The 16,285-nt window shown below is 39.1% G+C and overlaps 1 protein-coding gene across 1 annotated transcript in view; it reads right to left on the bottom strand.

Moving 5' to 3' along the window:
• Positions 1-16,285, bottom strand: part of LOC139730328 (acetylcholinesterase-like) — a 29,151-nt gene that overhangs the window by 12,564 nt on the left and 302 nt on the right. The window contains exons 2-5 of the mRNA XM_071641198.1: positions 15,126-15,308; positions 14,417-14,576; positions 13,085-13,162; positions 12,358-12,476 (exon numbers count right to left, since the gene is read on the bottom strand). Coding sequence (XP_071497299.1) covers positions 12,358-12,476; positions 13,085-13,162; positions 14,417-14,576; positions 15,126-15,308 — 540 coding nt within the window. The remainder of the gene's footprint in view (positions 1-12,357; positions 12,477-13,084; positions 13,163-14,416; positions 14,577-15,125; positions 15,309-16,285) is intronic.

Genomic DNA, 16,285 nt, shown 5'->3' with positions numbered 1-16,285 from the left:
TTGCTACTTGATTTTGTTATCTGACTAGCTAAATTGAACCATGTAAGCACCTAGGTGCCCATTTTTGTTGTATTCCTTTGCTTATCCTGATTTTCTTGTGTTTGTGTTTGTAACTTCAATACATGTCCATATCATTGTAAATCTCAAGCCTCATCCACCCCTATGTATCCGCTCTTTCTTGCTCACTTCATTTGATGAACTCTGTACTGCTCTTTTCTCTCAATCCTATTCTCTCCTATATTTTTCCTGTCCTACATGTATGTACATGCGTATCCGAGCAATTGCCCCAGAGGGCAATTACCCCCTGGCTAAATACTGCGTAGTGGTAAGGTAAGAGTAAAGATTAGGGTTAGGATTAGGATTAGAACCAGGGGAAGGGTCCGGGGTAATTGCCCAGGGGGTAATTGCCCTAGACCCATGTACATGTAATACAAGTACTTTTTGTTTCTTATTACTTAGAAAGATTGGTCCTTATGAGGTTTGAAAGTGAAATGTAAACAACTGATTTGTTTTATGTTGTAAAGTATGCATTTCTGCTAGGAATTTGCACTGAATTAATTCTTCTTTTTTTTCAGATGTAGGAGATGAGAATAATATGCTTATTTTATAGAAAATTGGTCCAAGATACAAATTACATTGGTGTTAATTATCATACATGTACTTCAATCATTCATAAAATCCAGTACCATACTACCATTACTGTATTGTTTTGACAACTCATGTGTATCCATTCAGATTTACAAAGTTGCTCATACAGTGTCAGATCTTGTGAATTTTCATTTTACATGTGAATGTGCTATATTACTTCCCTTCGCAAATGTTAACAGTATACCACTGTACTTTATTTCTGCAACAGACTGCCATATTAGATCACATCAAATGAGATTGTATGTTGGAACAATTGTCCTGAATTGGTGTCTCAAGTGCTAAATTTGACATGTGTGGTTTGTATTAGTGTATGTACATTGTTTGATGTGTATTTCGAGTGATGTTTGTCATTTACCGACATAAGTTGGTTAAAATTCCTGTTAACTAATGTTTTCATTCGGGGGTTAAATTTCGAAGAAAAGATTTAGTGCAATTCCACAAAACTTGCTTAAGATAAAACCGACCTCAGTTGGCTTTTGGTAATCACTTTACCCAACAGTTATGTGGTTCACTTGGAAATCGACTGTCTGTTAAAATGCTATCCAGATTTCTGAAAGCATAGATTTGATGGTGTAATGCAGATGTGTGAATTTGAAATCCAAACTGACATTGTGTGTGTGTGTGTGTGTGTGTGTGTGTGTGTGTGTGTGTGTGTGTGTGTGTAGTTTTTGTTTTTGTTTGTTTGTTTGTTTTTTCTAAGAGGATGCAAAATTGCCATTAATTTCTCCCCCATGCATAATATAAAACACATGTTGTGGAGAGTGAAAATGCTACTCTTGTTTTTCCATAGCTGGGAGTACAGTATGTGGGTGAGTTTATTATGGGCCGTTTGTGGATTACATTATACTCTACATACATACAGTAGATCTAGTAGGTTTGAGTAGGAGAGTGAATGGTAGGCATATTCTCTAAAACATCCCCTCACCTTTGTAACTACACTTCCAAAAAGAGCATGAACTGTGACAGAAGTCAAATCAAACATTAACATTTCATTCATATAGAGTTAATAGGTAATAATGATAATAATAATACAGTATACGTTTAATGTGCCAATTTCACATGACTAACGTGCTCAAGGCGCAGTAGGAAAAGTGAGTTATGAAGTACAAAAATCATTACACAAACATGCACATGAAAATGACACAATCATGATGATCTAATATATATATATATATATATCATAATACCGGTATACTATTCTATGGTAAAAGATTGGAATAACAAGTAAAGAAGTATGTTGCTGGTTTTTCTTTTCTTTTTTTTTTAAAGAGCTCATCTTTCATACAGTTGACGACTTTACCGACACCAGAAAAAAAAAATACTAGTCATTTTCTCATTAACATGAAACAAGATAAGATATCATTGCTTTGGATGCTGACTAATTTTGTAAAAAAAAAAATAAAATAAAACAAGAACAAGGATAATGTGACATTCGCAGATCATAATTTGAGATATTGAGGTGTTGGATGTACACATTTTATGTACCACCTTCTCAGTATATATGGCAGTGGTCTGATGCAATAATTTCTGTGTGCATACCAATATCAGTAACACAAGGAATATTTTGCAGTTTCATTGAACAGTCTGTGTTGAAAGTATTCTTTTTTTTAAAGCAAAAAGTTGAAAAGTTGAGATTCCAGTACTGATTGTCCAATAGTCTTCTTGCATGTTACGCATCCTTGATTTCCTTTATTGTTGGTTTCGTTTTGGAAAAGTGATTTTGTAAATTCTCAGATCCATGGGGAATGTATTCACAGTATACATGTGCATGATAATTATGTAAGTGATTACTAGTAAACTGCAGGTGCCCAAGGGCAACAATCTAATTTGCATATTACGCGCGGCAAACCGCTCCAGTGTGCACAGCGTGCCGCTGCGGCAGAGTTTAGCGGCAAACCACCGCCGCTGCCGCTGCCGCAAAACCGCTCCAATGTAGGGTTGTAGTAGTAGTAGTAGTACATGTAGTAGTAGTTTATTCTTTAAAAATCACACCCGTCACACGGACGGCCGGCCTAAAAAGGCCTATGAGTGATACAGGTATACATCAAACATTATAAGTAATACAAAATATATAAATGAATCATGTAAGACATACAGACAATAAAAAATAATTTAACATAACAAAAGAGAGAATATGGTGGGCTAAATAATACATAAAAGAGATATTCAGCTGTGGGAATATAATAAATTGTTACGGCACGTTAAAATAAGGTTGGCAAAACTGGCTACTTGACAGCACAGTGACTTTGATGACATTAAAAAAAGGAATTGTTGGTAAATAGGTAACTGAGGGAAGGTGGGATCTCTTTCTGATATAATACTGAATAATTGTGATCTGAAATCATCGTACACTGTGTATGCCGAACAAATCATAAAACAATGAAACTCATCTTCTACATCACCAGAATTACAGATTATACAAAATCTTTCATTGTGTGGGACATTTTTATAACGTCCGGTTTTAAGGGCAATAGGGGCACAACCACTTCTAAACAGAGCTAATGCTCGCCTGTTAGATCTATTCTGACACTGCATAACATAATTAGAAGTATTCATAGAATGTTTAAAATTACGATATGTTCTGAGTTTGTTTCTGGATTGGGGAACTCTCCTTTTATCATCAAACCGTGAACATTTCCACTTATTTTCAACAAATAATTTACATGCTTTGGATACGGTGCTCACCTGTATGTGTACTAACAATCTCAGCCAATGGTTCAACATGCATACACTGCAGTTTTGCAAATAATTGTTTAACCTTATAACACCAATTCTTAATACCATGATTTGCCAGGGACTTTGACCACAAGAAAATTTTTCCAGGGCAATGGTCACTAGTATACTTACTCAGGTTACACCAAAGCCTAGCAATTGATTGACACTGATAAAAAAAAAGGGGATCCCAACCCATATCACCCATAACTGCATCATTAGGGGTATATTTCCCCACTCCAAGGTAGAAACGACATGTTCTATAAAAAACACTATTAATGGCTGAATATTCTTCTAAGCCCCAAATACCGCTTGCATATTGCAATATGGGCAAAATCATAGCATCATACAACTTTTTATAGGTCATAAACAGAGAACCACCGATCAATTTAAATTTACTAATAACCACTCCGAGGGCTCTAGTTGCAGATTGAGCCAATATCTTGGTTCCTTTTTGTAAACTTAAAAATTCATCAAACCACAATCCAAGATATTTATAGGAGTCAACAATATCAAGCTTTTGACCATTACAATAAAATAAAGATGTGGTTTTTGCTTGGGCTTTTCTCCTGAAATGTACAATTTGAGTTTTTAAAGTATTAAATTCGATCCTCCACTTCTGAGCCCACAAACATATACAGTTGTACTATCAAGCTTCAACTGAAGGTCATTTTCATTGTCAGCAATTACCACAATGTCATCTGCATACATAAGCATATCAATGTTTGTATCTAACACCTGGATACCTCTGTTACACAGCCTCACACTATCAACTATATCATTAATGAAAATATTTAACAGGACTGGGGACAAAAGACAACCTTGTTTTACCCCTAGATCCACATTAAAAAAATCAGTAAGGTTACCATTCACATTTACAGTACATTTGGTATCTTGATAAAGAGCCTTTATGGAGTTATACAACTTGCCATGAACACCAATAGACCTCAGCTTGTACCATAACAAAATCCTATTAACAATAACATGATCAAATGCTTTTTTTGCATCAATAAAGCAAACAAAAGTATCTTTTTTACACAGCTTTCTGTTTTCAATTATAGAATAGAGGCTATATAAGTGCTCAAGACAACTCCTTTTCTTTCGAAACCCGTACTGTTCCTCATTAATAACACCTTCTTTTTCAAGGAAATTAATCTTTCTTTTATGATATCACAACAAATCTTACAAATCACAGATATCAATGTAATACCTCTGTAACTTAAAGGTTCACATTCATCCATACCAGGTTTAAGAATTGGATGAATAATACCTTTTTGCCATATCTGTGGGGAAATACCATGTTCAAAACAAAAAGAGTATAAAGCATGCAGGAACTGAATAGAAACTTTATTTTTTACTACCTCAGCAATAAAACCATCTATTCCTGCTGCTTTATCTAATTTTGCTCTGTTTACTGCTGAAGTTACCTCTGATAATCCAATAGGATGATTCAGATCTTCTCCCCGTGAATCAATTTCCTGAACATTTAATTCCAACTCCAATAATTTCTTTTTTATACCAAACAAAAAATCATTGTCAAAACCAGCATCATTATCAGTAAAAAGAGAGGAGAAATCATTTTGCCATTGTACTCAATACAATATCAAAATTCTCCGTTATTTCTCCATCACTATTGACTACCTCCACAGGAATTTTATAACACCTGTTACTTTCATCTGAGCCAATCTTCCCTATCTCCTTCCAAAAACTACTAGAGTCTTTATTAACCATTGCATCCAATGCATTAATTTTTCTATGCTGATATGCTCTTTTAGCTTGACGTACAGCTTTATCAAAATTTCTATGTACAGCTTTATAATCATCAAACTTCATCTTTCTACCATAAGCATTTTTACATTTCAACCATTCTTTTTGTTTACATTTCACTCTATTCCACAAGGATTGGAGATTTTCATCCCACCATGCTTTAGGAGTGTGAGGGAGACCTTTTACGGGTCTATTGGTTTTCTTTTTCCTACAATGCCTGTGTACTGCATTTTGCAGAACTTTTTCAAATTCACCATATACTTCATCCAAATGCTCTTGTGATGGTACACCATCTGCTAATCTTCTCAAAAGAGAATCTACTGCATTTTTACTTTCCTCATCACACATAAATCTATCATTTATATCATTTAAATGATACAGTTTTAATAGACAGATTTTGAGGACTAGAATTAACAGGCTCTGTGCATTTGGCTCTATCACCTGAAGGATTTCTGTCGAGTGACCAGCATAGAATAGAATGGTCAGGAATTGAACCTAACACTGGAATAGAATGCTTGTCAATTAACTCTGCAACGAGCAGAACATAAAAATTGGAGTATAGGTTTAAATCATGGTAGGGTACTATACAGTAATCCACAACTGAACTTCCTTTATAAGACACACAAGTAAAATTATCATTTGTATATCTACCATTTAGGCAGCACAAATTTGACGAAACACAAAAATCCATAAATAATCTTCCTTGAGAGTTTGTTTCAAAGTCAATAGTCTTTCTTTGTCTAATGCAATCTATGCCTTCGATAATATCTGATAAATCTCCATTTCTCGCATTAAAATCTCCACAGATTTGAATTTTACCACAATCTTTGTATTTGTATACTCCGGAAAGTAGCTTATCAAAAAATTCTTCACCATGTCCCCCTCTGCTTGAGTTTTCTGGGGGTAAGTAACAGACGCAACATATCCTTTCCTTGCTTGTCTTTCAACTGCAGCCATAATATCCCCTCATATGATTTCTCCAAACATTTAACCGAGCAATACTGAAGCACGCGATGATGTATCAAGCAGCTGACTCCTCCAGATCCTTTCCTTGCATTTTTGTGCAATTGTAACCGGTTTATGCCCAAACCAAATGTAGTTGCTAACTTGAATTGATTGACTTTCAAGAAGATGAGTTTCCACCAAACAAATAATATCAAAATCACACTTCGCTAAAATGGTTTTCCTCAATGAACATGAATCAGACCAACCACCAACATTCCAGCAGCCGATGTTTAACTGACAAGAGCCGTCGCTATCCTACGCTATCTCCTTGGTGGCTCCTTCCACTTCCGCTTGGGGGCCAGCGTTTGGCTTCTTGTATTCTACTCCGTCAATGAAAAGTTTGTCGTGCCGGAAGAACATTTTCTTTCATGCTTTGAAGGCCTCAGAAGCTACAAATTTCAGTTGCTGCTTCGCTTTACGATCAGACAAGGTCTCATCCTGCTTGATGTACAACTGTGACTTTGCCTCACGAAGTTTGCCTTTGGCCCGTAGGATCCTATCTCTCACCTCGATTGAGCTGACTTTGAAGATGATAGGTCTGGCAGCCCCATCACTCCTTCTTTTTCCAACTCTGTGGGCTACTTCCACCTTTGCATCAATGCCTAGCTCGCCTTTCAAGACACTGTTGACTATTGCGGCAGGGATCTCATCCTTTTTCTCTGGACCATGGTTGCAGAGAAGCAGGTTACATCTGCGAGAGTGACGCTCTAGGTTGTTATTGACGACCTGCAGATTGTCAATTTTTTTTCATGCATGCAGACATGTTCTTTGTGAGAGCCTTTACTAATTTTTCTCAACTTCATCGCTTCTTGCTGCTTCGAAGTCAATCGAGTCTTTCAGCTCAGCTTGTGTAGTTTTAAGTTCCTGGATACACTGCTTCATTGATTCCTGGCCATCTAAATTGGATCTAAGTGCCTGTCTGACATATGATTTGAAGTCAGAATCGTCCGCTACATTGCCCGCGCTCATATGTCGTGGCTTTGCTTTATCCCTACTGCCGCCAGCGCCGCCGGCGGAGCGATCACGCAGCTCCACACTGGACCCGAATACTGGCTCCCACAGTAACACAAGACGCAATACGTCGGACTGGGCGAGCTGTTTTCACCGAAGACACGTTTGTGGCGCAACAACAACTCTAGTGAATTCGTCAGTTAATAGGGATTCATAAAAGTTACAGACTGAACAAACGAAAAATGACACCTTTTTTTACCGATATGTGAACACTCCCAAGATCGCACGGATGTCATCAACAGGAGAAATTCAGCAATTTGTCGGGGTAGAAAGAGCGAACAGGACACTATGCAAAGCCGCCATTGTACGCTCTTTGATGCTAAGTGCCATAGCACTGTGACTCCTCTCAGACTGGCGCCACCTTTTGGCCGGGAAAAGAGAGGAACGTATTTTTTTGATCGAAGTGAAATGGTTTTATCAGAGTGAAATGGTTTTATCAGAGTGAAATGGTTTTAGTGCAGTGAAATGGTTTCGTCAGAGTGATATGGTACGCCAAAGTGAAATGATTCTTTTTACGGAAAGAAGAAATGATTTATTTTTTTTCTTGAAAAGTGAAATGAATTTTTGTGAAAAGTCAAATGTTTTTGGTTAAAAAGTGAAATACATTTTGTGAAGAGTGAAATGAATTTTTATTTTAAAGTGAAATGTATTTTTGTGAAAAGTGAAATGTATTTTTATTTAAAAGTGAAATGCATTTTTGTGAAAAGTGAAATGAATTTTTATTTATAAGTGAAATGTATTTTTATTTAAAAGTGAAATGTATTTTTGTGAAAAGTGAAATGAATTTCTATCTAAAAGTGAAATGTATTTTTGTAAAAAGTGAAATAAATATTGGTGAGTGAAATGTATTTGTTAAAAGTGAAATGAATATTGGCTGGAGTGAAATGAATTTTGTATTGTTTCCCTAATGGCGTTCCATATGTTTCTTGGAAGAATATGAGAAAGACAATGTTTGTAGCAATACTACAGTGCTGAAGAATAATTTATACAAGAAAGGCATTCGCTTGCTTTTCATTCTGTTACAAAGCTAAGGAGCACTACATAAGTAGACGATGAGTGGGGAATGCGTATGGTTGACACAAAATAAAATACACCAATCTCCCCGTAGCTAGCAATTCCCAACACCTTAATGCCCCAGTCACACAGTGCCTTACGATGGGTTACGTCCGCCGCCGAAGGATACGGATGAGTGGACGCAGGGGGACGCAGCGTGGACGCAGGCATACGCAGGGTCGTATGTAGACGTAACCTTCCGTAACTAATCCGTAAAGAAACGCAAAATGACGGCGCCAAGCCTGCGAAATTTTGAAATGTTCAAAATTTCGCAGAGGGACTCCACGGATGCAGCCTTACGCAAGTAACCGTAACTAAACGTAACTATCCGTAGCTGAACGTAACTATCCGTAACTGAACGTAACTTTCCGTAGCTTGGACGCAGACCATCCGCAAAAATGTTTACCTCCCGTCCATTTGCGTTCATTTGCGTCCACCGTAAGTGTCCGAAATTAATCGCAAGTTAACGTATCACAACACTTAGGTCGCTTACGGACATGTACGAACAGTTACGGATGCTGCGGGCGATTGCGTCCCTTGACGTTTTCCGTTTTCCACTCCCATGGGAACAGAGAGTCGTGGGAAACCACACCACCCGTCTTGCCAAGATGCAACGCATGTACCTAAAGGAATACTACAACATAGTAGGAGCGGTGGAGTGGCAAAACCGCATGGTCGAGTTAAGAAATTTCTCCCATTAATGGTCATTTTACGTGGCACCCATATACAAATGACATTGTTGACCCTTGGTGCTGAACATATTTTTCTTGCACTCCCTGAATGTATGTTATTCGAAAAAAGGTCAATATTTTGGATAGGGAATGGGATTACAGCATTTCATTTACTTTTCTGGCCGGGGAGGATGTGGGGCAGCGATAAACTATATACAATGAGAACGACAGTATTTCTATAAAGTCTTAACCCCTTTACACTCCATGGAATGTGTATTACAATTTTTATTTTGTGTTTTGGAAATGGAGGGGTGTGTTACGGCACATTTTGATAATTTGTACATTTTGGTAAATTAGCAAAATGTGCAGTTACCAAAATGTGCCGTAATCATTTTACAGCACATTTTGGTAACATTTTTGGTAAAAATTTGGTAACTTTCTGCTCCTCCACAATCATCACAAAAACAAATTGAAAGTGCAGTTGGTTTTTGTCCCCACCGAATGGGTTCGGCAGGCTAAAGGCCGTGTCACGCCTTTCCGGGCAAGTTACGCGGGCTTGTTGTGAGTACAGTTTTTCCAGCACGCAGGGAAATTATCTCTCCCGTAGTTGCCCGGAGCTGCGCACGGAAGTCCGCTTTACCCGCAGCCAAGTTTTGAGCAGCACCTCGCTGGCAACTCCCACGCAGGTACTTCGCAGTCCCCGTATGCGGTCAGCGCGGTCGAGATAATGACATTCTGTCATTTCTGTTGGACTTTCGCCATTCCTTCAGATGAATTTCTGAGTTGTCAGCCCCCCCCCCCCCCCACGCGCCTGGCACGCATGTCACACAGAATGCCCGCAAGAAGAACATAAGTAGCACGCATCCAGCAAGTACGACACATGCACAACTCGCCCAAATCCTTGGATTTGGGAGAGAAAATCCTCACACGCAACAAGCCTGCGTAGCTTGCCCGGAAAGTGTGACAAGGCCTTAACATGGTTACGGGTAAAAAAGGATTTGCGTGCGCACCTCCGGGCGACCACGGGTGAGATATGTGCTAGGTACTGTTACGTGCAGGTCATCTGCGGGGACCTCCGAGTAGTAAAAATTGTTCTTCGCAAGTCGCACGCAAGGCTTGCCCGGAAAGATGTGACACGACCTGTAAGGCCGTGTCACACCTTTCCGGGCAAGCTACGCGGGCTTGTTGCGAGTAAGGATTTTTCAGCACGCAGGAAAATTTTCTGCGGGCGAACAAGAATGTTTACGAGTTTAGCACTTGTGTCTTATTTGCCAGACGCGTGCTACTTACCTTCTACTTGCGTGTATTCCGTTTAACCTGCGTGACAACTTTGAAACCGATCCGTTTTCTGTTACGAGCGACTTACGGGTACTGCAAAGTACCTGCGTTGGAGTTGTCTGCAAGGTGCTGCCGGTAAGGACCTCCTACTGGTGTTCACCGTGTACCCCCTTAACTCACTCGGAACAACTTTGAACATGCTCACGGCCTTGTCATACGGTATGTGGGGAAGTTTGACTTGCGGGCAAGCAAATTTGCTACCCGGAGCTCTCCGCAGTTGGTCCGCACCTGACAGTACCTAGCGCGTATCTCACCTGTATTTGCCCGGAGGTGCGCACGCAAGTCCGATTTACCCGCAGCTAAGTTTTTCAGCATGACCAAAACTTTTTCCGGGTGAGCCGTGAGAATTGCCCGCAGAGGTACACGCAGAACGCCAGCAGGAGGCCCTTAGCGGCATCACCTCGCAGACAACTCCCGCGCATGTATTTCGCAGTCCCCGTATGCGGTCAAATTAATGACATTCTGTGGTACTTCTGCCATTCCTTCAGAGGAATTCCTTCACTGACTTGTCAGCCCAACGCACCTGGCACGCAGGTCACACAGCATACCCGCACGAAAAGCAATCACAATAGCTTACTCGAGCTTTCAGCTCGGTTGAGCTAAATAAGTGTCTTGCCTGTCTTTACTGCAGGACCATATCACCTTAACTCCTTGACCGTAATATATATCTCAAGCCCATCCATTGGTTTTTAGTTCAGTTATCAAAATGTGCAGATTGTCCAAAATGTGCAGGCAAATCCACTTTGAACTGTCCATTTTGGTAACAGTTGATCCCGTCTGGTATAGGTGCACTATCGGCACATTTTGGTAAATTACCAAAATGTGCAGTTACCAAAAATGTGCCATGACATAGTGAAGGCACATTTTGGTAACTTGCACATTTTGGTAATTTACCAAAATGTGCCGATCTACCAAAATGTGACGTAACAGGGTGTTCTAAAGTCTAGATGTTTATTTATTTATTTTTTTTTGTATCTGGAAAATTATCAAGCATTACGGTAATTTTATTATATCAGTCCCCTTAGCATAACCCAGTAAGTCATGACACAATTACAGCGAAATCAAAGCTGGTCTATTCCATGACTGTAATTTGTATTTTCTTATTCTATTGTTTAACTTATGTTTAACTTTTGGTATAGTTATGCTTTGTATACTGGACATTGATGATGTATTATTCATATTTGAGTTGCACAAAATCAATTCAAACTTAGAGTTCAAAATTTCATTTTTCTTCTATTGCTGTAAAACAAATTAAAGGAATGCGAAAATCTTCACAAGTTGTACGTGACATAATTTCAGCTTTTCCCCAGTGTACAATACAAGACAGTCCAATATGTGATAACCTTGTTGTCATAATACACTAACTGAGCAGGGATCGTCAGAGAAAACCACATTGTCCATAATTATTCACAAAAATCTGTAACTATCCGTAACTCTCCACGAGTATTCAGAAGTATTCGGAAGTTTACGCAAGTTGAAAAAAACAAAGAAGGTGTCAATTCGTAAGATTATCCGCAAGTGGACGCAAGTGTCCGCATCTGATCGTATTTGTCCGTATCGCCTGCATTTTTTCCGTATTTTTGTTTGTAAAAAATTCTTGTGACGGCAAGGGATCCGCGGGAGTCCGCAAGAAAAACGACTTTTTTGGACGTAACTCCGGACGCAGAGCATTATGTGACTGGGGCTTAAAGAAACATAAAAACTCACTAATGTCAATAATAACTCATTGAATAATATAATAAAATCTGAATCCAGACACCCACGAGTCATACGGCCTGCGAGCTATACATTGGGAAAAAAGTCCATATTGAGTTATACATCCACAAATCATACAGCCCACGAGCTTCCACATTACGTAATTTAAGCACCGTATATGTTACGGTTTGTATTAGTATCGAGCTTGTAGACCCTTTTTTTCTTAGTGTCGAGCTCGTATGTAGTGGACTGTACAGGCCCCCTACATGGTATTATAGCTCGTGGACCTATTTCCCTTGATGTTGAGCTCCCAGATCTATGCAGCGACTAGCTCGTGTGCTGTATGTCTCGTGAGCTGTATAACTCTCGTGGACTGTATGATTCGTGGGCTATGACTCGTGAGCTGACTCGTGGGTGTCGAGCTCGTGAAAAAAAGAATCCCATGAAGAGCTAATACCTGCATTATGGCTTGGCTGAAGTAGCCACGGCTGAGTTTCGAAAGGATGTGGAAGTTGACACTGGCCGAGCCGGCGCTCTGCCCGAATATGGTGATCTTGTCTTTGTCTCCGCCAAACGCTGCAAGGATTATCATTGTGATTACTTACATGTAAGTCAGGCTGAACTTGGTTCAGTCCTGCGCACATGCAAAGGATAAAGTATTAAACGTTTTTGGAAAATATCATGGGCTTGAAAGTTAAGGACCACGAGATCATGTCCTTCACACTGTGCTCTGAATGTGACGATTTTCAAATCAGTTTTCTATTATTTTTCACGGACCATTTTACAGACATAAAAGTAAACGAAAGTTCAGTAATTGCATTGTCTATATGTCATGACAATGTATGGAGAATACTAAATCAGCGGCAAATACATCCACATCCTGTGATGATTGCAAAGACAAGAGATCAAGAGGCACTAGAGATCAATTTTAACAATTAACAATCATTAAATGCTGGTGGATTTCTTTAGCTATAAATGTATTATTCGTACCTCTATCTTCAATCAACTACCACTGGTACAGAATGAGGTGAACCACTCTTCACGTTGGCCTTTGATCTCAGCAAGCAAGTTTTTGTGGGGTTTTTTTCCGATCATATAAGAAAAAGTACATCGGCATATTAAGCTCTCTTTGTGTGTATATCAGTCAGTCTCTATAGCGGTTATAATAGTTGGATGGTTCTCACCTTCGATATTTTCGTAGACCCATTTTAGCGCAGCAACCTGATCCAACATTCCGTAATTTCCTGGAGCAACATCGTCCTCTTGGAAAATATAGATTATGAGAAAATTGACAAGACAGCCATAATGAAAGAGAGATAAAGGAGGAAGAATGGAACAAAAACATAGTGGTGGCACTAATAATTATGATAATCATTAGCAATAGTAATGGTAATTATGATTACAATAATAACATACTCGTATCCGATAATTACAATAACTACAACAATAATGATCAAATTGGTGATAATCATGATAGTACCAATATGACTATAATGATGGAAATAATGATAATGTTCGTAACAAATATAATAATGTTTGGTTCTCCTAGGGCAGCCTCTTCAGAGTTAGCAGTTCCCCTTTATTCATCTAGTATCATCATTATTACCACAACAGCCCGCTACCCGGCACCCAAGTAGAAACATTTTGGTGTGGAGAGACATCGGGTGCACGTCACGAGTCCGATACCCACGAGTCACACAACCAACGAGCTCTACACCAGGCAAATAGGGCCCAAGGGTTCGACACTAATAGGCAAATAAGACTCACAAGTCCGACACTCATTAGGTCTACATCATAGGACTTAGTGTTAGCAGTTTCAGTCTCCTGGGCATTTGTTTTTGTTCTTGTTTTTTGCTTTGTGTTGGACTCATGGGCCTTGTTTGCCCATTGTCGGAATCATGGACCCTTTTTCAATGTCGAGCCCGTGGGCCGTATGACACTTGGGCGTCAGGCTCGTGGATGACCCCGAGACATCATGGTACAACTTGTAACACTTTGTCACCCCCATGCAGGATTTGAAGGGGAGACCTCGTATTTGGAAATTTCATATCACAAAGCAAAGCACTCATTCTCATTACGTCATGTGTAGTCTGAAAAAAAAAAAATCCTCTATTGTGCAAATGACTAGAATATCATTTTTGGATAAACTTTCGTAAAATCGATAATTTTCGAGAGCATTCTAACTACTCTGGATGTATTACTCGCAAAACTTGTGATGAAAACATCGTTCATTCGAATTTCTAAGTACTTGTTTTTAGATGTTCAAAACATTACACAACTGTCTCCTTTGTTTTTCATAAACTGAACTATCATAGAGTTAAAAAATGTACAGCTGATCCAACAAGGTGTGTGCAAATCCCCTGCAATCTATCATTCTCTTTAAAGCTTCAAGATGTTAGGTTTTACTGGTATTTTTCGCATATACAGTTATTCTAAATTATCCTCTGTTTTCATCATTTTTCATCATTTTCATCAAGTTTCATCATGGCAAGTTGCCTTGCCGATTGATATCACACCTGTTGAAAACTGCGAAAAGACTCCTAAACGGTAGTTCATGGCCACCATTATGACGTCACCGACAGTGACCAATGGGACGCCGCTGTAATCGTACGTCATGGCCGTGCCGCGGCTGAATGCCCCACCATGAATCCACACCATGACGGAAATGCTAGCTTGCTGCAAGACGAATACAGTGAAGAAAGTTACCCACGCACGTACTAGACTGAAGACGTTGTAAAATGGTATAACTTGAAAATATCCTGAAAGCTTTAAATTGTGAGATGATGTTTTGTCATTTCTGCTTTTCCAAGTGCATTATATTACAATAGGTCCTTCACGAAACGGGGAAAGTGAGTATTCTCTGCGGGATCATAAACAGTTCTTCCTGATTCCGGTGTTTTCTTTACCCTTCCAGTAATTATAATACATGCTGTTATAGTACAGTCTATTGCTTGCAAGTAAAGTATTCCATTATGAAGACGATACAACTCAACCAAGCAATAATTCCCTCAATTTGTAAGAACTTTCTCTAAGAAGATGGTGTATGAACATCATGTGCGTATGTGCACTTGTGCCATTCTATTTTAATTCCTACGTTTCTAATGTGAAGATTATGAGAGTAAGCCGTCCATTCGCATCATGTATCGATCCTCGTGTAGATTGTCATCAAAACATTTCTGTTTCTTTCTAAACTATGAAATGATAGTAATATCTAACTAATTATACCCTCGGGTTTGGGACGAAGATGTTCAAGTAGAGACAGTCCTCTGAGGTCAAGAACCGGTCTACACCTTCGAGTTGGTTCTGAGGGCACGCCGCCGAGAATTCGGTGGCATTCCTTTCTCCCGCCCAAGGTGTCTTGGGATGTGGAGGAGCGAATCGCTCTGGCGGATCGGCAAAAGGGACTCCCTACCGTAGGAAAACAAAAGATATCAAATGCCAAGAGAAAGCAAAACAATCAAAAAACGTTACAGACACCGTGTGTTATCAAACGATGACATGCCTCTTTATGAACCTGTGGTCAAATTGAATCATGAATCTTCAACAACCAAAAATATAACTACAAGAATTAGAACATGTTGGAGATAATACCCTGTAATGCCTGCAATTATGATCTGTATTATCTATTCACCCCCCTACATACACACAATTATTGTGATGCAACATCATGACATATCGAACACAGGGGCATATCATTTATAAACAAACGGTTTGATTTTTCTGTTGACTACAAACACAATGTATTGCTTGACGATTGATAGAACAAAGCTATTACATAGAAATTGTTTATTCTGTTGCTCAATGTTTACAAGTTAATCATATCATATCAAAAAACTGAATGTGCACATGGTCGGACACAACATTTATTAAGACAATTAATGTGAAATATGACGAATTTATACATAGAAGCATTGCTTGCAGGACGTATAGGGTCCCAGAAGCTTACAGAGTTTTTGGTTCAGTTTGATCATAATTTATCAACGAAAGAGTAATTATTTATAAAGAATGGGTTTTTTTTTTCCACCGTAATAGAAGATTCTCTAGTGGTTAGGACTTCTCTCCAAGATGGTCGTATGACAGCCATCATTAACATTCCCGTTAATGTTGCCATCTTCTTACCCTATCGATAAAGAAGTAGGCCTAAAGTGGGTTAAATCTTGTAGAAAAGGATTCATTTAATTCAGTTGGAAAGAGTGACATTCGGGACCACCAAGTCAAAGACCGCCTCAACAGCCACTCGAACAAAAAGTAACAGTGATTTGGTGGGGAATGTTGGCAAGTTAAGGAGAGGTGTCCAAGAGACGACGCATACTACTGACTTTAAGCGTGGTACTTTAACGTTCGAGTTCTATTTTTTGTTATTATTTCCTGGGAAATCACTAAAG

Source organism: Diadema antillarum, unplaced genomic scaffold, assembly GCF_040938485.1.
Source record: "Diadema antillarum isolate AM-2024a unplaced genomic scaffold, OU_Dant_1.0 seq00000301_RagTag, whole genome shotgun sequence".
In the NCBI taxonomy this organism is placed as follows: Eukaryota; Metazoa; Echinodermata; class Echinoidea; order Diadematoida; family Diadematidae; genus Diadema; species Diadema antillarum.
Note: the sequence above shows the minus strand (reverse complement) of the source record. Positions and strands in the feature narration are given on the sequence as shown.